This window comes from Brachypodium distachyon, chromosome 4 (assembly GCF_000005505.3).
Source record: "Brachypodium distachyon strain Bd21 chromosome 4, Brachypodium_distachyon_v3.0, whole genome shotgun sequence".
Classification (NCBI taxonomy): Eukaryota; Viridiplantae; Streptophyta; class Magnoliopsida; order Poales; family Poaceae; genus Brachypodium; species Brachypodium distachyon.
This window is the reverse complement of record NC_016134.3, coordinates 47277207-47299658: the sequence shown is the minus strand read 5'-3', so window position 1 is coordinate 47299658 and position 22452 is coordinate 47277207. Positions and strand designations below refer to the sequence as shown.

Sequence of the window (22452 nt, the reverse complement as noted above, 5' to 3'; positions counted from 1 at the left end):
CCATTTAGGTGCTTTCCTTGACCTAGCAGCCTCTCCTGAGCGTGAGAAGAGAGAACTCACTCAAAAGGAACCAATCTCGCCGGCTTTCGCTCTCGCACTCGCTTGCGGCGGCGGCGGCGGCGGCTGGGGACCCCGGAGATGTCGTACATGCGAGGGGACCTGCTGACGAGGACGCGGAAACTGGTGAAGGGGCTGGCCAAACCCGCGCCCACCTGGCTCAAGGCCATGGAGCAGTCAGTACTCTTCTCCCGTGATCCCTAGCTTCCGCTTCCTCCATTTCTCGATTGCGGTGCGCGTTCGTGCCCACGGTAGGATCCGTACGGTTGTTTGATCTTGATCCGTGCGCCTTTGGTTTCATGGAGGCGTGGTAAACGTCTCTAGGGCTGATAGAGTTCTGTGGGATAGAGATTAGAGAGTACCATTGGGCCACAGCGTGGAAAGGTCCCTCTGCTTGTGCTTATGCATTTCGATCCATGCCCCTACGATCTCACATAGATGATCAGTTTCAAAGTGTTAGCTATAAGCTTTGTAAATTTCTCTTTTGTTTTTAATGTTGATTGCTGACTTGTTGAGACGCGTGCTGCTTTCTGGTCAGGGCACCTCCAGTCAAATTCCCTCGCACCGATGGGAAGATTCAGAAGATAGAGCTGCCGGAGGACGTCTATGTCAAGAAGTTCTTCAGAAAGCATCCAGACTCGCTTTACCATGATGCAGTCAAGTAATTTCCCATCATTCTGTTAGTCTTTACAAATGTGGTTAGCTTATTATGCAAGTTCTGTAAAGCTAGACATTTGAGGGTGTGAGTATGTTTAGCTGTTTTGTGCACAGTTCCCTTTTTAGAGATTAGCAGGATTTTCCTTTTGCATTTCTTTGAAGGATGTATATTGTATAGTTGTAAGTGGCAACTTGTTTTTCCCACTAATGATGTTGTTCTTCCCTGTTTCACTCATAGTTGTTATGTTTCCCTGTATGTTGGGCTTAGCTTTATTTGAATCACGTCTCATATCGAACACAAAAGTTAACAGCTGGCCTATTCTTTCAGGATAAGTGGGTTTGCTCCACCACCAGCAAGAGTTTTTGCTTGGCGGGTCTTAGAGTTGAAAGAGCAGGGAGTTGATGAGGATGATGCAATGGCTGTAGCAGATGTAATTATCCTCTAAATATATTATTTGTTTCGTTTATGGGGTATAAACTTGAGCAGTAATCCTACTCATGGTCTTATTCTGTCCATGACCAACATCCTTTTTGCAGATGGAGTATAGTGCAGAGAAGAAAGCGAAGAAGAAAGCATATAAGGAACTGAAACAAATTGCACGCAGTGAAGGAAAAAGACCACCTCCAAATCCATATCCAAGCGCTATCAAAGAAATACAGGCAGAGGAAAAGAAGTATGTGAAGGACCGGTTTTTTAACCCCAAGATACTGGAGATCGTGAATAAGATGAAAGAGGACAGACTGACGTTTCTTCAAGATAGAGCGGCGGCATCAGGTGAAGCACCGTAACCGGTTGTATGGACTGCCTGACTAGTCATCATCCGAACGATCGATATTTAAACTTGGGTATGCTTAGTTGGTGTTATAAAATAAATTTGCTGTACTTGTATGTTTGAAAGGTAGCAAGTAAAAAAGTTAGTATTTTTTCGATTGAAATAGGTCATTTCTATATCACAGCCTTTTTCAGTATTTTCTTCATTGTTACCGAGTTTTTTACTTCCCATATTCCTGTAGCCTTAACTTTATGGTGGTTTTACCATAATTATGCTAAGCCCAATCAAACTAAAAATCGTACCGCGACACATTGACTGGAGGGCACTACTTTGTTCTCTGATTTTCTCTTCTCTGTTGTTCATGCAATTTCCATTGTCCATCTGTCCCTGTGATGAACATTTTAGTAATCTAAGCACACATTCAATTGGTGCTCCCTCTTCAGCATTGTGCTGTGGGGTTGAAGGAACCAATGATTCCCTGTGCACTGTTGAGATATGGCATTCTGAGGGATATGATGAGAACTAACATCTTTTAGCACCTTTGCTTTTCTGTTTTTGCTTAAAATTACTGTCTGTTTTCTTTCAATGAAGTTGTAAATCATTCTTTGGATGCTGTTATTGTGAAATCTTCCGTATCTTGAAACTTGATCTGTTCTGTCCGCAAGTTACCGTTTGTACAATGTTTATTTGAACAGTATACTGAACCTTTTGCCCAGACCGTAAAGTGTTGCCAAAGATTTTCTGGGAAGCGGCCAAGCGGGCCTGAAAATAGAGAAATCTAATTTTGAAAAGAAAAAAATGGAGACATGCTTGATCCTTCTCCCTCAGACATGTCTATCTTCTGCCTGTCAAATTGTTTTTCTGCCCAGACTTTGATTATTTTCCGCTCCATGTTGCAGTTCACAACTTGATGTGGGATTTTGTTTAAATTTGTATTTCGAGTGCTACCATTATATGTGCTGCTAGATCTTTGTTCATTCATAGATAGTTAGAACGTATTATAAACAAATAGTGCTGCTGCTGCTGCACGAACTGTACAAGATGGCAACCTGAGAAATTTGGCAATTCCTGTACAAGGTACTATAAACCAGGGAAATAAGGCCACATTATCTGCTTAACGCTGGAAATACTCCTACGTAGTTTTTGACTGATTTCCTGCCTTCTGAGGATATTCAATGCCAACCAACTCAAATCTGGCAACGAACTTCACCAATTTGATTAGGTAATAAATATACTGATGTGCATGTGTAATTATAAACTTTCATTTCATTCAAGATTGCTCTAGACACACCCTCGGAGAACGCTAGATTTTATTTTTTCAACCGGGCACTCCCTTTCCCATTACTTCTGACATAACGTAAACCACGGTCCGTGTTCGGTGAGGAGAGAAAGAGGGTGAGCGCTAGAAAAAGTTGCACCTTTGATTGATTACGCACAAAGGAAATCAACTAATTTTCTCACATAACCAAGACCCTCGAAGCAGGTTTTCTCCAATAACTCAAATCTGTCAGTTTAGAATGTAGTACCCGTCAACAGCGATATAGTAATAGAGCTAATAGAAAAGAAAAACATCGGCGTCATCCTCAACCACGTTCACGCGCCTCCATCTTCACCGGCGGGGTGGACCCGAGCGGCGGCCACATGCTCCCGCCTCCGCTCCCGGATGCAGAAACAGAAGAGCGCGACGAAGCCGGCAAAGCAGATGGCGATGATGACGACGACGACGACGAGTGCTGCCCTAGCGAAGTGGAGGCCAAGCTCGCCGACCTGGGTGTCGGCGTCACCGCGTTTCGTCATGGTAAAACCTGTACACAATGACGACGATTGTCGCTTCAGGAACAGAGATCAATGGGGGGGGCGGGGGGGGAGAAACAGAGATCGATGGGGGGATGGGGGGAAATTACAGACGGAAAGCTATGTTCACCGGAGACGGAGAAGAGGAATGGCCGGAGGAGCTGGGCGTCGCAATGGAAGGAGCTGGACTTACTGTATATGCAAGTTCTGATTAATGTGAAGCTGTGTCCACAAGGATTTGCCCCGTGCCCCCAATCGGCAACTATCCTCTTTTGTTTTTATGTTAGAGCTTTCTAGTTAGCTAGTATAGCTTAGCGTACAGATCAATTAGTCAAATGAATCTTGTTGTTTCAATTGATGATTCTCTTCTATAATTCCTTGTTTCAATTTAATTTTACAGGAGGACAAGATGACCAGAGTTCTTTCCATCTTTTGCATCTCGTTAACGTTGACAATTCCATGGATGTGTCGGTTCTTTATTTTGAACAAATATGCCCCCCGTCAACTATGTCAATGCACTGTAATTCCAAATTTCACTGTTTGAACTAATCTCGGCCATTCTTCATCCATGCATGAAATACGTGCGTAAGCATTCTCAGCCTATCAGCACCGCGAGCCATCCGTTTACTCGATCAAACATTTTCTGTCCATTGGATCTGCTTTGCTTTTCTGCTGGGCCGACTGTCCTTATCTTAAAAGAAAACACTTCTCCTCCCCAGTTCCTTCAAAATATAAAGGAAAACTTCTCCGTTTGAAGGGCCATGTTCGGTTTATTCGGGTCTATTCGATTACCTGAGTTTGAAAACGGAATTAACAATACTTATTTCGGCTTTCCTTAAATGATGACCGACTTTCTAACCGAAATTATCCATTTTTGGTGACTTCAAGTTCGAGCTCGGTGTTCCGGTTCAGTTTTTTGGTCCTCCGTTTGTAATGCCCGTAGAATAGCAGAAGTATTGGAAGCAGCAGAATAATGCTGCGGTTTGCATTCATCTCTTATATAGTACATCATGAGCCACATCGTGGCCTAGACGATCGTGTACAACAAGTAGAGATCAAGGCGCAACGCTAGACTACGTGTGCGTTGTAGCCGGAAGACTCAATCCTAGACGGTTGCTATACAGGGCGTCATTGCAGCAGGAAATAAAGCTCTAACACCCTGCCGCAGTTTGGACGTCCGGAGGCTGGACGCACAAGCTGGACCTGAACTCTTGAAAAGAAGCCGAAGGCAAGCCCTTGGTCATAACATCGGCATACTGCTGTGTGGTGGGAACGTGAAGCACCCGGAACTGTCCCCGCGCCACTTTTTCTCGGACAAAATGAATATCCAGTTCAATGTGCTTGGTGCGCCGGTGATGTACTGGGTTGGCTGCCATATACACTGCAGAAATATTATCGCAGTAGACCACAGGACTGAGACATGGAGCTCCCCAAGGAGCTGTTGCAGCCAACAACACTCAGCGACCACATTGGCAACGCCACGGTACTCGGCCTCGGCACTGGATCGCGAAACAGTTGGCTGCCGCTTCGAAGACCAAGACACCAGGGCATCTTCGAGGAAGACGGTGTAGCCGGAAGTCGATCGTCGGGTGTCGGGATAGCCTGCCCAGTTGGCGTCCGAGTAGGCGACAAGATCCAGCTTGCTGGACCGGTGAAGACGAAGACCATAGCCAGCTGTGCCGCAGATGTACAGAAAGAATCCTCTTGACCACGGCTAGATGACAGTCTATCGGCGCATGCATGTGCAGGCAAGCCTACTGCACAGCGTAGGTAATATCTGGCCGCGTCAGTGTGAGATACTGAAGGGCACCCACGATGCTCCTGTACGGTTGCTATACAGGGCGTCATTGCAGCAAGAAATAAAGCTCTGATACCATGTAGAATAGCATAAGTATTGGAAGCAGCAGACTAATGTTGCGGTTTGCATTCATCTCTTATATAATACATCATGAGCCACATCGTGGCCTAGCCGATTGTGTACAACAAGTAGAGATCAAGGCGCAACTCTAGACTACGTAGCCGGAAGACTCGGTCTCCTAGAGGGTTGCTATATAGGGCATCATTGCAGCAGGAAATAAAGCTCTAACAATGCCCACACTTGAGTAAGTTAGGCCAATTCCTGCCCCCAAGCGATCGGAGTAGTAAGTGCGAGCAATTGACAAGAATGGGCTGCAGCAAAAAAAAAGCCCAGCAGAAATTGGGATTCCAGATTTGTATCATTCCATTAGTCATGAACCATTCGCCAGCGTCCTTGAGGCTAGCTCCAGTTGACGATTTCCGTTTCCTTTATTGCAAAGAATTAATAGTAGGAGAATCTTTTTAGTTGAGCTGTCTATTGTCTACTACTGCTACGTGCTATTAAAGGCTTGCCATTTTCTTTTGAGCAAACAAAGGCTTACCATTTTCTTTTGCGCAAACAAAGGCTTACCATATTAACCCTACCTAACCCATTATAGATAAGGGTCGCTGGAGGAAGTGTGCACTTGATCAACAAAGAGAAATAGCTTGAAAATTCACGGTTTCCTACGATGATACAACACACAGCAACCACACTGGTTACCCTTATTTTTCTACCATACATTGCTTTGGCGTTGGGAGATGGACAATCTAATGATCATGATGCAGTCAAGAGCGTTCTGGTATCCATAAAAAGCGTTACTTTTCTACCATTTCTTTGATATAACATTGTTCTAGGTTGTTAAGATGTATCATGGCCTTTATTTCATACAGACTAAAGATAGCGATCTCTTCAAGTGTATCAATATACACCAACAACCAACTCTGAGCCATCCATTGCTGAAGAACCACAAAGTACAGGTCAGTCTCTTGTTCAGTATAAAGTACATCATGTCATCGAAAAATTCCGATGGTTTTCAATTCCTTGGGCACGAAGGAGTAAAAATTTGGAAAGATTGACAATATAATGTTATGGCATGAAGGGGTGAGTTGCCTTACTAACACAGGATGAATTTTCTACTATAGTCTATAGAGCCTCAGCCTAGGCGTTTGGTTAATACGGAGGACTGGCCGCTTGGGTTTCGCGTTAGAGTTTGGGAATGGGCTTGACCGACCTGGGCCATGTTTGTAATACTCGGTAGTTTTGGGATTATCGGTCACCCGACCTGGACCATGTTAGACCTATGCAAATGGTAGTGGAATCAAACTTGCAACCCCAAAGTTATAAGCCTTGTGAGCTAAACTAAAGAGGAGGAGAGCTCTCTTAGTCTCTTGACCTGCAATGGTGGGCACAAATTGTTGTGAATCTGCCTACCCAGATTCAAGGACCCACCTTCCCAATTAAGAAAAAGTCAGGAGGAACGTCTTCACCTGGTTTAAGTTTTTTTTCACTTAATAGGGGCCCACTAGTTGATAAAAGAGTGTTCAGTACACCCTTCTGCCATATATATCTATACAATAGAATATCCATTTTGTACTCTTTTGGCACGGCTAGTAAGAAAAAGTACATGTATTGCACAATATAATTTGATTTGTTAGTGTGTATCAAAGCACACGGCTGGTAACAATTTATTTATATTAGCCTTTTAATACTCTAGTTCTTATGCATTTCACTTGAAAATATATATGCACTATATCATTTCGTTTACATAGAAGGTGTGTGTTAGTCATACACCAGAGTTGAACAATGAAAAATTCATCACAGTAGTCGAATTCAACTATATAGTAGTCTGAATTTATGAACAAGTATAAATTAAGTGGCAATTTGATATATAACATGGTATCAATTTTTTGTAATTAGTTAATGATGCACCAAAGTTAGTTAAGCATTTCATTGGGGTTTAATAGGGAGATGAACTACCCTCCTCCAATTGTGGGCTATCGACTGATGCTCTAGTGAGGTGGAGTTTATAGCACGGTAGCAAATGGTAGTGAAATCAAATCTGCAGTCACTCTCTACTTCTACTTTGGAGTAACTAGTAATTGTGCACGTGTGTAGTAAGATCTCAACCTAAAGGACGTTTAAGAATATATATATAAGCCACGACATCTCATTATTTAGCAAGCTATCTATTTTTCATACATTTAATCTAGCCAATAAATCATACTTCGGAGGCAATTCTGAGTTCATGAACTCGGAAAAAAATCTGAGTTTATGAGATATCATTTGGGTATTTAATATATACCAATATATTAGATGGAGTTGGTGGTGATGGTACGACGGTTGAGTGTCATCAAAATTACGGCCAATATACCACCGCTCGTTATTTCTCTCGACCCGGACACCCCCAGCGCCCAACCTGCTCGATTCCCACCCGACGCCCCACCCAACCTGCTCCATCGCCCCCGCCGCCGCAGTCCCCTTCCTCTCTGGCTATCCCCCCACCCCCACCCCACCCGCCTCCCTTCTCTCCCCTGACCCCCTGCTCCTTCCATTGCCTGGACATCACTGTTTTTCTTGCTGCAGTTCGCGGCCTGGCCACTCCAAGCATACCAACCCCACGCGAGATCCACCCGACGACCGCTGTCCGCAGTCCCAACGCGTGATCCAGAAAGTGGCCGTCATCCGCCATCCACGCATGAGATCCAGTAGGTGGACGGCCATAGCTCAACCATCCGGCGAGTCCTTGTTGTTTTCGTTTGTTGTGGTGCTTTGCACTAATTGACGGATAATTCGATAGCTAATTGGGATGTACTCCCAACCTGATTGATGGTAACTGCTATGGATAATAGATAGATTAGTGTTCTACCATGCACCAAATGATTACCATGTGCATGCTGTGATTGGAAATTAGCATCTACTGATAGTTCGGCTGCATGTTTGGAAATTAGCATCTTCTTTCAATGGGTTCCAGACTTTTGGATGTATACAAATTTGCTCTATGTTTTGAACTTTTGTATTGGATCTTTTCTTGTTAGAATGTGAAAATTTGGTACAGAATTTGAATGATGATTTATTAGTGCACGAGATCATCTTTTAAAGTGATCGTGATGTGTGCGTTGGGCCGTGGCAGCGCATGGGCATTTCCACTAGTAATATATATTTCACGAGTTCTGTAATTCTACCGTACCTATTACTCCCAAAGACAGCAAGACTACGTGGAGTATTAGAAAAGGGCATACTTGTTTTTCCCATTTTCGCACTGATAAAATAATAATTAAAAATATCGTCTCTCTCCTGTTTAATTTCTCAATTGCAGCCAGCCTGACGTCCAAGCCGCTCGCGCCACCGTCCTCGCCGGCTCGCTGCAGCTGCCGCCGTTGTCCCTTGCGCCTGCCGCGCACGCCGCCATCTTCTCAGCCCGCGGCCGTCGCTTCCCTCCCATCACGTGCCGCCGCCGCCGCCCGCACCGCCGCTGCCGCCATCTCAGCCCGCCTCCGCCGCCACCCCTTGCGCCCGCAGCGCGCGCCGCCGCCGCCGCCTTCCCAGCCCGCGGGCGCTTCCGTCCTCGCCACTGCTGCCGTTCCAGCGCGCCGCCCTCGACCCAGCCCGTGCGCGGCTGCCCTCTGTGCTAGTGCTGTCCTCGCACTCCTACAACGCACTGCCGCCGACCTCCACCCAGACTGCGCCGCCAACCTCGCCGCCCTTGTGGCCGGGCCCAACAATTACTGCCTCCTGCCCTTGGAACTCCGCCGCTTGAACCACCCCAAGCCGGCACAGGCGGTCGAGCGCCCGCACAAGAAAGGGGACGGCACCAGAGGCGGTAGCGGAGGGAGCTTCAATGAGGTGGTCTGTGACGGCGGCGGAAAACATTCCTGGACATGGACGGGGAACGGAGGAGAATTAGGAACGGTCGGAGTAGAGCTTTTTCGGAGAAAATAATTCGATAGTTAATACTGTACATTTTTGCCCTTGCTACTGATGCTCCATCCCATTACTCCACATATTTCATTTGGAGTATTAGGAAGTATCAACTAATCTGAATCCTTAAATCTAAAAAATAAACGGTCTAAATTAATTCATGCTCCATCCCATTACTCCACATATTTCATTTGGAGTATTAGGAAGTATCAACTAATCTGAATCCTTAAATCTAAAAAATAAACGGTCTAAATTAATTCTGGGGTACTATAGAAGAGCTCTTAAACATAGCAGCAGGCTTCTGGGCTGCTACTTCTACTTTAATAATATGAGATTGTTAAGAATTTTATGTCACTAAATGTTGCCATTTATGCATGGCCATCCCAATTAACTCTTTGTAAGAGTTGGCCTTTTCTGTATGTGCGTGATGTGTAGAGAACAGCTGTACTGAAATTTGAAAAGGGAGTATATGCAAAATTATAGTACTCAATTCACAAATTTTATATCAAGCATAGTATGTAATAAGAGTACATTTCACTAGATTGTATCTGTAGCTAAGAACAAATCACAATTTTCCACCAGTTATGAGCGGGGATCAACAGAAATGAACATGGCACCATCCATGAGATTATTTTTTTTTCCATCTTTGACCTTTGATGTATCCACGCAATGGTTGTCATATGGATATATGTGTATGCAACAATATGGCGCTCTTAAACATGAAGGGCATCAAGGATAGGCCAATTATATTTTATCACAAGGAACCAAACTAGACCCACAACCGTATTTAAGGCTATATTTGAGTATGTATATATTCAACATGACATTAATGTGGTGTACTTGTTGAAACAGATGAAACCTAACTCTTATCCATATGAGCTTCATAACCGGTCTTTATCTCTATCTACCAAATCATTGGCACAACTTCCTACCATTTCATGCCCAAGAGGAACCGTACCTATATTACAAGATACAAAAGGTGATATAAAAAATTCTGAAGGTTTCCACACATTGGATGGTCCTCGTGGAGAGGTATGTTTCTGCTTCATACATCTTTTTTTTTTTACTTCTACATAATTTCCAGAAATCTACCAGTACAGTAGATATTTGATTTCATTAGATGCATGTGATGACTAATATTGTTGGATGTTCAACTCTACCGTGAAGTGCTAATGCATACCATTCCAATGGTGTTATTTAATAATATGTTAAACTTTTCTTTAAAGAACAGCTACTTAACTTTTTATTAATTGAAAATTTTAGTCACTCTATGATTAGCTTAAAACTAGCCTGCAAGAGAAATCAAGATACTAATTAAAAAGAATTATTTTTTTACAAAGTGACTAACTTGACACCCCATTATTGAAATTTGTGTAGCTTATTTGGATTTGTTTTTTAAAAAGTGAGTGTTATCTGATTTATTTGATTTTAATTTTTAAAACATTACTATGCATGCTTCTTAATAAAGTTAAATACGGATGCCCTCGGTGATGCAAATCTGCCAAAAAAAACATTACTGGTTAAGTGGGTTAAAGTCCACGTAGAGTTTAGTTAGGTTCATATTGCTTATCCTATCGGTTCCCCCTATAGCTTCCTCATAAAACGATTCAAATAATACCATGCTATGATTTCAGAATACTTCACATTACCGTGTTCCAATTTTTTGTGTTCTTAATTATTTCATAAAACTAGTGTGTTTTTTTGTAGCTGGCGATGATCAAAACAGTAGATGAGATATTTGGCTCTCGTGTTTCGATAAATGTTTATGAGCCAAAAGTGAAAGAACAGACTAAAGATTTCAGTGCATCATGGGTCATAATGCTAAACAAGGAGAATGCTATTGAAAGTATTGGTGCTGGTTCTATGGTAAGTACATACAACTTGCATTTGTACATTATTGAAGCAATTAGGCAATAAAGTCATCTGCATTAAAAGATATTACATACATCCAGAATTGTGCGATAAAATAACTTATATTGGAGCTCTCGGGGCTGTTTTCTATGCATACTAATTAAAGTTTTAATGACCATCCTGGCATTGGTATGTTTAGCTGGTCATAGACATATAATGCTTGTATTATTAATACAATCTAGCTTGAGTTGTTTTCTGAATTTCCACATTGATCATTTTAAAACCAACCTATGCAGGTGTGGCCAAGCTTTAGTGGTGATAATTTTGCCAGATTTCACATTACTTGGGTAATAGCTATTTCATATTCCAAAATTTAAACAAAATTATCTCACTTCGATATGAAGTTACCTCATACATTTACATATTTTCTTCTGGCAGAGGGACAACAGCCACGATGCTCTATGCTATGACCATGGTTGTCCTGGTTTTGTGCAAGTTAATTCAAAAATTGGGCTCGGGTCAAGAATACAACCAGTTTCTGTTTATAATGGTCCACAACATTTTATAGATGTTCTTTTATTTAAGGTAATTGTTTGTAGGCTTACAATTTGTATGCGCAATCATTTGACAAATAGTTATGCAATAACATTTATTGTAACCTGCATTGATTGTATAATTTTAATATTAGAAAGTTTTTCTTAGTCCATATCAACATATCAAATGGATATAAAATTATATAGGAATAGTAGCTCCTACAAATTTGTGATGTCCTGGTATCCAATATCACTTATATTTTAAAAGCTTGTAACACACATACTGTAAACAATCAACATAGATAAATGTGATTTATTTTTTGCGTGTCGTGTTTCATTGTGTTATGTTGTCACTCAATAGAGAATCTGTTATCTGTTTCATCTTTATCACATAATATTTTTGTAGGACCCAAACACAACAAATTGGTGGGTACTATTGGGTGGAACGCCAATTGGATATTGGCCAAATTCAATCTTTTCTCACTTGAAGGATTCAGTTACAGAAGTAGGTTGGGGTGGACAAGTGTATGGCCCAACAATTCAGTCAAACTTTCCCCAAATGGGCAGCGGGCATTTTGCTTGGGAAGGGTTTGGGAAAGCAGCTTATGTGAGCAATATTAAAATTGTACGCAATAACAATAAGTATTATACACCAGATACTGATCAAACATTTGCTAAGAGTACGAGACCAAATTGTTACCCAGTTGGCAATTATGGTCAAGATGAAGGTGGCATGCATATCTATTATGGTGGACCTGGAGGATGTGATAAATTTTAATAGCTAGGTACATGCTCTTGGAACATAATGTCCAAGTCTAATACTGAATCAACCGAGGATTCAATTGTTTTCTCTTTTGTGCAACATTTAAACTTGCAGACTTGTAATTTCAGTTGTTCGTGTCAAAAAATGCACAAAGGAGTCCTTTCAAATGATTTTTTTTTGCGGGTATTTCAAATGATTGTTGAAGGTTATTCTGTCACCTTTCGTTTTTGCCTATGAAAATTCATCGATGTATCGATGTTATACTGCATTGTTTCTGCAACTGATATATGAAATTGACTTTTTTTACCGCACTATATAGTCGCCGGGCCCATTCATGAAGTTCGCCCTGGGGCCTTTGAAACCTCAGGACCGGTCCTGCCTAGGGCAAAGGATTGTATGGGATACTAAGATGCAGTGAATTGTTCGAGGTACCCGTTTTGATGAAAGGATGTGGGAGAAACAAAAACGGTACAGGTAAACGATATGAAAAAAACAAACAGCCAGTCATCGACAGAACAGGTAAAACTATATGAAAAAACAAACAGCCAGTCACAGGCGACTATATATATTGCTGGCACCTGGCAAAATGTAAACAGTCTATGACGTGAGAGCGGTTCCAGATAAAAGATCAAGATACCCATTCTTTGCCGTGAATGTTTCCCAGCGGTTTAAATTTTTCTCACGGTTCACTAAATCATATCTTTGCATTTAGTTGTTATCCTATATTGCACCGAGGCGTCGCAGGAGAAGGAGTGCGTGCTATGCCTCGGGAAGACGGAGGAGGGTGATGTGCGTGTTTTCTTTCTGGGGGGATTAATTAGTAATTAAACATGTAATTATTCGATTAGATTTTGATTTGTAGGAGAGTCACATTGTTTCTGAAATTAATTGATGTCCTTGATACCCAAGTGTCTGTGGAAATCATGCATACAGTTTTTCACCCGCAAAAAAAAAAGAGAGTATTTGCTAAACAGGAACTTGACAGCATCCATGCCATAGCAGATCTTACATAAGTGATAAGAAAAGGGTGCTGCTGAACTACACATGCAGCTTGATGAACTCACAAGGAGGCTCAAAAACAATAAATCCACATAAGTACATAAGATAAACTGTTTACAAGCGTGCTTTTATGCCCAACTGCCTGACATGCTTCACTCGCGCTCGATCTGAATGGTCACATGACTGATGTTGTACTCTGCCTTGATGTACCCAATGACCTTGTCAAGCATTTGATCGGCATTCGCTTCCTGCGTGATCGTCACATGGCACGCCAAGAGCACCTTCCCCACTGTGATAGCCCAGATGTGCAGCTCATGGACGGCGATCACGCCTTCCATTCCTCGTAGACCATTCTCGAGCCTCGTGGCGTCGATCTCGCGAGGAGTGCTCTCCATCAGGACTTCAAGTATGTTCCGGATCATCCTGATTGTGGTAAACAGTACGATCACGGAGAAGATGAGTGTGCATATGAGATCAATGATCTTCCATTCGGGCTTGTACCAGATGAGAGCCCCTCCAATCATTACGCCGACGCTCTGGATGGAGTCCCCAATTACATGCAGATAGGCACTGTGTACATTGATATTGCGACGAGGCTTCTTGGCACCAGGATGTGCGCTCTCACAATCACCGTCATGCTTAAGCAATGGTTCCTCGGCATCCTGATGTTGTCCAGTGCTGGAATGAGAGTGCTGCCGGGTTGTAACGGTTATAGAAGTACCATGGCTGTGCTCATGGTGGTGTACATGGCCCTCCTCATGATCTCCATGATGGGAAAGGTGGTCAACCTCAGAGTTATCATGTCCATGGCTATGACCATGGCTGTGCCCGTGTCCGCCATGCCCATGGTCGTGACCAAGCAAGACTGCCATTATGATGTTAACAAACAAGCCAAAAGCTGATACAGCAAACATGAGGGAGCCCTGTACCTCGCCACTTTCATTAAGGAGCCTCATAATAGCTTCATAGACAAGTATGCCGGCAAGGAGCCATATAAGCTGAATGGAAACCATTGCGCCAAGAATTTCTATACGGAAAAACCCATATGACTGCTGGGGCGTCGCTTCCCAACCAGCTGCCCATAGAGAGAACAAAGATATGGCAAAGGCTGCAACATCAGAGAGGAGATGGGCTGCATCAGTCAAGATTGAAAGACTGTTTGCTTTGATGCCTCCAACCACTTCAACAGCCATGAATATAACGCAAAGGATCACAGCAATTAGGAGCTTCCTGATGGAGGTAGATCTGTCCTTTGCATCTTTCGAGGTGTTACTAGAGTCAGAAAAGTCGCAGGCTCCACCTCTGCACATTCTGTTCCCTGCTGCTCCAGAAGCAGATGAGATGTCCATTGTTACTTCAGGAATATGGGGCGGTGGTGAATTATGGCTGTCCATCTAAAAACAAATCTTAGTCCATACACAAGTACAATGATGATGCTATCTACTACTACATATAAATGGTATAAGAAGAAAAAAAAACTATAAGCCAGAAGCATTACTTCCTTCCTTGCACATATAATCCAAGAGGTTATATGCTGCTGAAGCATTGGATCAGAGACAACGATGCTCCATGACGACAAGATCAAGCACTAAAACTCATATAACTATTTTAATTATTTCTCAAGTTGAACAAAAAAATCAGAAAACTTTCCGTTATCTGATGATAGTGGAAACCGATCAAAAGGTCATTTGGAAAAGAAAAAAAGTTGAACAGAAAAATCATGGCAACTAACAGATTCAGTTCGATGGCATCTGCATCCCAGGGGAGCATGCTTGCAGTAATCATGTCAAGGACTTTATGCTAGGGAAGATCACTCAACCAAAGGCGGGCTATTGAGAAGGAACTATAATGTCAGTACTTTTATGAAGCAAGCAAAGGTTATTTGATCAGTGCGTAAGTTTAACTACTTGCATAACCATCAATGGAAGAGTGCGCAAGCTAGTAGTAACCGTATCGGGTACCAAATCGGAACATAAACATTTGACATTATCACAGGGCAGTGTAAGCAAAACTGATAGGTGAAAACCAAGACGCATCAGCATTACTTCCTTGCACATATAATATAAAAAGGTTACATGCTACTGAAGCATTGGATCAGATACAGGGATGCCCTGTGACAACAAGATCAAGCAATAAAACTCATATAACTATTTCAGCACCTATATGATGTTCACCAGAGACCAGACTAAAATTCCGATCTGCACTCGCTACGATTTCTCAAGTTGAACAGAAAAATCGCGTCAACTAACACATTCAGTTTGACCACACCTGCATTCCCACCAGGGGAACATGGTGCTGGCAAGTTATCTTGTCAAGAACATCACGCTTGGAAGAAAATCACTCAACCAAATGCGACCAATCAAGAGGAAACTTATCATAAGATACCAGTTCCTTTATGAAGCAAGCAAGATTATCTCTGTGCACAGGTTAAATTACTAATTACAGAACCATCAGGGAAGAAGAGCGCACGAGTTCCTGGTAACCACGCGCGCGCATCCGGCACCAAATCGGAACGTGAACATATGACATTGTCGCATTGCAGTGGCAAACAGATACGTGAAAACCCAACCTAGATCGCCTGTCAGCACCCTCAGCCGGCCTGTACTCCCGCGGCGCCGCACATCGGCCCACGGCACCACTGACTCGTCCGCTCAGGGTGCCATGGATGGGGAAAAGTGCATTACCGATTTGCACGAACAGGACAGGGTTCGACAAAGGCAGCGCCCAGCGGCGAGGATTCGGATCGGGTTAATCGCGAGCCCAGAAGAGAGGTTAGGATTGGAGAAGGAAGGACCGGGAGAGAAAAGCCGCGAACCCTAGCGATCGTCGGAGGAAGGAGCGTGGGGAGGAAGAGGAGGGGGTGGAGATGGAGAGACGGACCTGCGAGGAGAAGAGCTCCCGCCGAGGAGGAGGAGGAGGAGGGGAAGCCGCAGCCGGGGTCGCCGCCGCAGAGGAGAGGAGAGGAGGAAGAGGACGACATTTGAATTTATTTACTCACTCCGTCCAACAAAATTTAAATGCATTCTTACACTAAGTGATGTCTAGATATTCAAATTTTGACAAACTCGAGACATCATTCGTTGGACGGAGGAAATATGTCTTTCTTGGCTTTTAAAGAAGAACTCTGATCAGAACCGTGTCTACGTGGCGTCCTAGTCAGCAAGCCCCGTCATTGGGTCATGTGTCGACTATCCTTCTTCTTTTCCCTTCTTCTTTTCCCGCATTGGTTGGTTTCGAAAAATTCACGGAATACACATTGGTTGTCTTGCGATATACTGTACAGAGTAAGAGTTTGTAGGAGAGAAAGATCTCGTACTCCCTTCGATCCTAAATTGTTGTCTAAATATTACATGTATTTAGACATTTTTTAAGAATAAATACATCCATATTTAGGCAAACTTAAGAAAGAATTTAGAATCGGAAGGAGTATATTGAATTTTGTAGTTCTTGACGAAATTCCTGTGCTCTAAATATGCCCTTCAATGGCCAACCAAATCTTGTTTGGCAATAAATAGAGACTGCACCAGCGCAAAAAAAAAGAAGACTCTGCAATTTGATTTGTCAATAAGTACTGCATTGCTGAAGCAAAAGGCCTTATAAAAGTAAAACAGTCGAAACACACTGTTGGATACTGCTTAAGATGATACACCGATGGGCGCACAGAAGGGAAAAAAAAAGCAAAATAGAGCAATATTATAAAATGATAAGAGTGAAGGCATGATCTATAGAAACAAGTTCATGAATTCCATCCACATGGAGTGAAAGGGTCATTCTGATATGATTCTAACAGCTATACTTCCATATGGCTAAAAACAGTCTTCATTTCAACATCCCTTGCCGTAATTCCACAACTTCACATGGGACTTACTTCTGAAGAATTATACTATACCCAAACCTTGTAAAACATCTGGTGACTACAAATGTATCAGAGACGAGACGATAATGTTTATAACCTATAACAAGAACGATGCCGCAGTTTCTACATGGGGTAATGTTCAGCTTCTGTAGTAACCTCTATCAAGAATAACGCCAGAGTTTCTTCTTTCCTTGTATTCACGTCACCAGAAACCAAGGGGAAAAAAATATGCGCACACTTCGGTTGCTGTTCGCAAAAATCATTTCTCGCCACCATCCTTCTCTTCTGAAGCTCCATTGTGCCTCTCGGACCTCACTGGGAGAACACTCCGACGCTCTTTACCTCCTGGTTTCGCTGATGCGTTCCCATACCACATCATTCCGAGAACTGCGAGGATCATTCCAAGGACTACATGAAGGTTCAGGCCCTCCTTGCCGAAGAAGAGAAACCCTAGGAACAGGACCAAGACGGTCTTCATGTGGCCCAGGACTTGGAAGGATACAGCAGAGAACCGGCCAATGCAGATGAACTGGCTCAGATTGACACCAATTGCAATGAAGCATGACAGTACGAGGAAAAACTGCAGAGTTATAAGAATGTGATGGTGAGATGGATGACAAAGCAAATGAGGTTGATTCGACGAACTATTCTGGCCAACACTGAAACCCGAAATTCTAATCAAGCACAACAAAACTATAGAGCACTAACAAGCAAGGTATCACGCACAAAGGAAAATTGCAGTGGACTGAACTTACTGCTAGCAGGCTAGTCACAAGAGGAAATAAGAAATGCAACTGTCTCACAAACAAAATGCAATGCAATACAATGACGAAGCAAAAACAGTTTTCCACAACATAAATGTTCCCTAAAATGATAAGCATCATGCACATGTAATATTGCAAAATGTAAAATAAATAAATAATGCAAAATGTCAATCTGCTAAACATGCTGGCCAATCACCACTTAATCTCTAAGCAAACAGGAACCACCTAAGCAATTGTTTATAGATAAGCTGCAAAGATCACCGTAGGATCAGGACTGGCTTCTTACCAGAGAAAGCGATGAGAAATTGAAGTGATCCACCCTTTTGCCTGTCAACAGGAAATCCACAAAGGGCCCCACCAGCAGGAGGGAACCTGCTTGAGCTGGAGCAGTATGACCCAGGAGGTTGAATGAGTTCAGGGAGTACTTCCGTTGGAGATAATGAACATACTGAAAAAGAAGGGAAATATAACAGAATTAATATTGTGCGTCGTACATGATAGGACCACAGTCCACAGGTACTGCAGAAAGAGAAAGGTAGCAGAGGCAATCATATAAAGTTAGTATCCATGTGGCCATCAAATTAAACAACACAATGCATTGCATACTTGGAAATAATGGAGTGATAATGTCTGTAAGCATTATAGAATATCATAACTTCATGAGGGCATAAAGATTGTTCTCATTTTATTCAATCGTTGTGCCAAGTCCTCTAAGAGATAAGCATGTAACACTGGAATGATGATTTCTTTAATTCTTTCCATGCTCGACGAAGGAGGGAAATCCCTTACATATTGCCAATTATTTATAAATTCACATATACATAGAATGACAGTAACTATTTTGTGACACCATGTAATAACAATAATTCTCCTTTATAAAAAGTTTGGGCATGCCCAAGTAGTTCCTTTCAAAAAAGATAAGAATGACAGCACAATCGGCTGGCAATTATATAAAAATCACCATAAGGAATAGGTAGTTCAACTTACGTATTGTTGGAAAGCTGTGCTCCAAACAGCTATAACAGCTGCAAGCATGCCTTTTGCATTCACACTGACATCAGTAACTGTGCAAACTGCAACGCCTACAAGTACAACCATTATGCTCAGCTTTGTGTCACGTGAGTAGTGTACACGATCAAAGACAACCTCCAGAAGACATGATGCAGGTATCATGCAAAGCTTTGCTATCTGAAAAATAAAAAATATTGATTAGGACTAGTGGTTAGCAATTGAAAGTCACATAGTTTAGCTGACAGAAACTTCACTGACCTGATAAAACCCCACAGAGTTCCACATCAAGCTCACATTCATGCCAACAATAGACAGGTTTGAAAAGATCACAAATTTAATCAGATCTGGTAGTGGCAAGTGAGAGGGCTGGCTCAGGCCTAGCCACCGAAATACAATGGTCATCAAGGTGGTTGTCACAAAATGAAGGCCTGTTAAAGTTGTGGCTGCAAAAAGGAAGTCATACTCAGTGGCATGGCAGGAGAAATATCCAAGTTCCAACAAATGTGCAGTTTGTTGAAGGTCAATGGCTCAATGCAGAAATATGGTTTGATTTATAACTACCTAGTATATAATAAGAAATCATATTATATTAGCATGCTTCCTATGTTAAACAGATGCATCTCAAATTTATGCCAAACAAGTTAGCATAGCAGCTAGAAGGCATTGGGTTTCCAGGTTCAGCGGAATCCTTATGCTTCCATATTTTACATGCTACAGGTATAAAACGCAAATGTAGTGAACAATAGTGCTATGATTTGGTCGAATACATCTAGAATTCACATGGATGGAACTTGCAGTATCATTTTGGAACTACTAAAATTTCAAAATATGTGGAGGTTCTCCAATTGCAAGCCCTAAAGAACATGTATCTTAATTTCAGAAAATAAGATCAATATCACTACTAAAATCAACAGGGCAATACTGATGTGTATTTCAGAACCAGAAATGAGCCTACATTAGTCAATTCGAAGCCAGCAAGAACGGAAGGATACATACAAAACATGGCACAAGATAATACTCAATGCCCACAAATTGATGAACAAGATATCAATATCATGAATTAGGGATGCGTGTGATTGCAAAAATTCTTCAGTAACACACAAACATACCGAAACTGAATCCATGTGTAGCCATTAAGGCTTTGTTGACCATGATGATCCCGACAGATGAGGTGATATTGAAACTCCATGCTGCCAAGTCTAAGGCGGCCTTCTTGTCGGATTTTCTTGGAGTGCCCATCTCTATTTCCACAAGCTCAGATCAACAATCGCTGAGCTACACTCTCCGAGAGACTGATGCCATTCACGTAAGATCCAGGGATCCAAGGTTTAGCTGCAGAAGGTGAATCAGTTTATTAAACACACCCAATTGCATCAAATGATAAGATAACAACCAGGTATGCTGCTGGTTGCATCTAAGTAAGTAAAATGCAACCAGAACAATTCCCCTATTAAGCATAAACTCTGCCTATACATCACACACTACTATTTACAAGTAGTTGGCATTATATGTCTTAGCCTGGGATTTCCAGCAAGTTCAAGAAGATATAAACCTAACTGACTCATGCTAGATCTGACTAACTCGCTACAACTGAAAACATTTACCAGCAAAGCTTCAGTTCATCTATCTGTTCATCCTTGCTACAATATCATAACAGGAGAATCCAGAAATGCCGCGCCTCCCCCTGCGTTCCCTCTTTCGACGCTGACAGAAACCCTACTGCTCTGCTCCCGAACCCACCGCTAGAAACAAGCCCGCTCATGGTCCGGATGCTCTTCCCCGTAACCCCATCCAGAACTGCTCCCGCAACACAGCTCCACAACCCACGAACTCATCCTAATCCACGAACTCCGAAATCACAGCTGCTCGCACCAAAACCACCGCCCCGAAATCGCGCGCCCAGCCCCGAAAACCTCTACCCAAAATAATTCTACAACAAAACCCCCGATAAAAAAAAGCAACCAGAGAAACAGCGCAGATCCTTACTCTCCCCCGGCGCGGAAGGAGCTTCGGTCCCTCCGCCGGAAAAATGGCAGATCTCCCGCTCTCCCGGCCGCTCTGATCTGAGATTTGGGGAGGGGAGAAGAGAGGGTGGGGGGAAGGAAGGCGTGGTGTTCTGTGTGAGTGTTGGGCCGGTTTTACGTTTCTCCCCCTCCCTTTTTCCCTTTATTTATTTTTCTCCCCTGAACCACCTTCTTCCGAGACCCAGATCAGATCTCTCCGTTCCCCGGCGCTATTTATAAGCTCGTTTTAGGCGTGCGATTTGGGTTTTCTCGCGGGGGGTTTAATTACGAGATCTTTCCTCCTCGGTGTAATCGCCGTCCTTTTGGCTTTTAACCAAGGTGGCAAAAAGATCCATTGAACAAAAAAGAAGATTATATGATAGGAGTAAATGACAATACACTCCTGTGGTAAATGTAAAAAAAGATTACCATCGTTTTCTCTCTTAGTGTAAACGTTCAAAATGCATGCCTTGGACGCTCGTGGTACTCCTTTGTTGACTACACAGTATTTATTTAGAACCTTAAACATGGTACTTCAAAATTTGTGGAGACTGTATGTTTCTTTTGTGTCTGTCTATATGCATGCGTATTTTTCCCGCATTCTTTTTGTAACGGATCAAAATACAAAGATGCTAGTCGTGTGATGATGATGGTCTTTTATACAAATCCACGTCACTTATTTTGGGACGATTTAATCTATAATTATTTTGAAATGGAGGGAGTAGAATATTTGCTCACTCGAAACGAAAAGAAGGGGAAAAAATGTTTCTCTCTGTGAACAGAAGAGACGCTGGGTTTTTGGACCATCGATATTGGCATATTAGTATGTGCTAGCTATATCTTGATGGCAGGGACGATTACAAGAAAAATCATGCATCTCCACCATTGTACACAATCACAAACAAGGTGCTAACATATGACAACTTTAAACTTTATTCTAGCAGTACCATGTTGCAATTTAAATATAACATTGACCATGTTGTCAAAAACACACCTAACCATAACAGCAACATTAAAGCACATCCCAATACGGCTAATCCCTGCATTGCAATTCATTATCACTCTCACACAAAAAATGCCAAAAAAGGGGTCACCTTTCCTTCTCTGCACATATGTATGTAACCAAGGGGGGGCCATATTAAACCATTTTGGTATGCAGATGCACCGTGCGATTAGGACTGTAAACATGCCAGCTAATCCATGGGCCATCTCATTCCAACCATAAAATAATTCCAGATCACAAGCTATCTGTCCCTTGTCACACGAAAGAAAAGAGGAGGTAAAAGATGTCACAAGCCATGCATCTCAATCGGATGAACTTGCAAGTTAAAGCAATCGAGATCCGGCCCGTACGTTCATACAATATTTGTCGGAAAACGAAAGATCACTTCTGTTTAAGAAATACTCCAGATTATATGCAACGTTATGCATGCTCTTGTGTGTGTGGATTAAAAAGTTTAAAGGAGGCAAACGCGTGTCGGAGAGAACTTCAAATCAGTTAAGTAAACTAAGTTTAACACAGTTTCCAAGGTGTCTGGGTGGTGTAGTTGGTTATCACGTTAGTCTCACACACTAAAGGTCCCCAGTTCGAACCTGGGCTCAGACAACCACATTTTTTATTTTTTGCAGGAAA

The 22452-nt window shown here is 42.5% G+C and overlaps 4 protein-coding genes and 2 non-coding genes across 7 annotated transcripts; 4 read left to right on the top strand and 2 right to left on the bottom strand.

Annotated features, from left to right (window-relative positions):
* Positions 1 to 33: 33 nt before the first annotated feature.
* On the top strand, positions 34 to 1783 carry LOC100844027. The gene is made up of 4 exons (XM_003578939.4): positions 34 to 233; positions 596 to 718; positions 1043 to 1145; positions 1252 to 1783. The coding sequence occupies exons 1-4, from the start codon at positions 139 to 141 to the stop codon at positions 1501 to 1503; spliced, it is 573 nt and encodes a 190-aa protein (XP_003578987.1). The 5' UTR covers positions 34 to 138; the 3' UTR covers positions 1504 to 1783.
* An 88-nt stretch (positions 1784 to 1871) lies between these two features.
* Positions 1872 to 1999, top strand: LOC112269073. Its single transcript, XR_002960660.1, has one exon. It is a non-coding gene; the product is annotated as a small nucleolar RNA snoR130 (small nucleolar RNA).
* A 3791-nt stretch (positions 2000 to 5790) lies between these two features.
* Positions 5791 to 12209, top strand: LOC112272471. Its single transcript, XM_024463336.1, has 7 exons — positions 5791 to 5920; positions 6012 to 6098; positions 9892 to 10071; positions 10747 to 10905; positions 11187 to 11237; positions 11329 to 11475; positions 11830 to 12209. The coding sequence occupies exons 1-7, from the start codon at positions 5810 to 5812 to the stop codon at positions 12199 to 12201; spliced, it is 1107 nt and encodes a 368-aa protein (XP_024319104.1). The 5' UTR covers positions 5791 to 5809; the 3' UTR covers positions 12202 to 12209.
* A 910-nt stretch (positions 12210 to 13119) lies between these two features.
* Positions 13120 to 16205, bottom strand: LOC100843722 (metal tolerance protein 1). 2 transcript variants are annotated; one of them, XM_003578938.3, is made up of 2 exons: positions 16066 to 16205; positions 13120 to 14579 (listed from the first exon to the last, which is right to left on the bottom strand). In XM_003578938.3, the coding sequence occupies exon 2, from the start codon at positions 14577 to 14579 to the stop codon at positions 13338 to 13340; it is 1242 nt and encodes a 413-aa protein (XP_003578986.1). In that variant the 5' UTR covers positions 16066 to 16205; the 3' UTR covers positions 13120 to 13337. The 2 variants fall into 2 exon arrangements, with proteins under 2 accessions (XP_003578986.1, XP_014757482.1); XM_014901996.2 differs by having other exon boundaries at positions 13120 to 14571; positions 16066 to 16184.
* A 649-nt stretch (positions 16206 to 16854) lies between these two features.
* LOC100843411 (UDP-rhamnose/UDP-galactose transporter 4) lies at positions 16855 to 21023 on the bottom strand. Its single transcript, XM_003578937.4, has 6 exons — positions 20803 to 21023; positions 19926 to 20148; positions 19075 to 19259; positions 18793 to 18993; positions 18092 to 18253; positions 16855 to 17621 (listed from the first exon to the last, which is right to left on the bottom strand). The coding sequence occupies exons 2-6, from the start codon at positions 20053 to 20055 to the stop codon at positions 17301 to 17303; spliced, it is 999 nt and encodes a 332-aa protein (XP_003578985.1). The 5' UTR covers positions 20056 to 20148; positions 20803 to 21023; the 3' UTR covers positions 16855 to 17300.
* Positions 21024 to 22351: 1328 nt separating this feature from the next.
* On the top strand, positions 22352 to 22425 carry TRNAV-CAC. Its single transcript has one exon. It is a non-coding gene; the product is annotated as a tRNA-Val (tRNA).
* The last annotated feature ends 27 nt before the right edge of the window (positions 22426 to 22452 follow it).

Bases quoted from the DNA above. Each gene is read 5' to 3' on its own strand.
- LOC112272471 (XM_024463336.1), top strand. From the start codon at position 5,810: ATGATACAACACACAGCAACCACACTGGTTACCCTTATTTTTCTACCA. The intron at 5,921-6,011 runs GTATCCATAAAA...TATTTCATACAG, and splicing joins ATGCAGTCAAGAGCGTTCTG to ACTAAAGATAGCGATCTCTT. The intron at 10,072-10,746 runs GTATGTTTCTGC...GTTTTTTTGTAG, and splicing joins TGGATGGTCCTCGTGGAGAG to CTGGCGATGATCAAAACAGT.
- LOC100844027 (XM_003578939.4), top strand. From the start codon at position 139: ATGTCGTACATGCGAGGGGACCTGCTGACGAGGACGCGGAAACTGGTG. The intron at 234-595 runs GTCAGTACTCTT...CTTTCTGGTCAG, and splicing joins TGGCTCAAGGCCATGGAGCA to GGCACCTCCAGTCAAATTCC. The intron at 1,146-1,251 runs GTAATTATCCTC...TCCTTTTTGCAG, and splicing joins ATGCAATGGCTGTAGCAGAT to ATGGAGTATAGTGCAGAGAA.
- LOC100843722 (XM_003578938.3), bottom strand. From the start codon at position 14,579: ATGGACAGCCATAATTCACCACCGCCCCATATTCCTGAAGTAACAATG.
- LOC100843411 (XM_003578937.4), bottom strand. From the start codon at position 20,055: ATGGGCACTCCAAGAAAATCCGACAAGAAGGCCGCCTTAGACTTGGCA. The intron at 19,260-19,925 runs GTATGTTTGTGT...TCCTTTTTGCAG, and splicing joins TACACATGGATTCAGTTTCG to CCACAACTTTAACAGGCCTT. The intron at 18,254-18,792 runs GTAAGTTGAACT...CTTCTTTTTCAG, and splicing joins GCACAGCTTTCCAACAATAC to TATGTTCATTATCTCCAACG.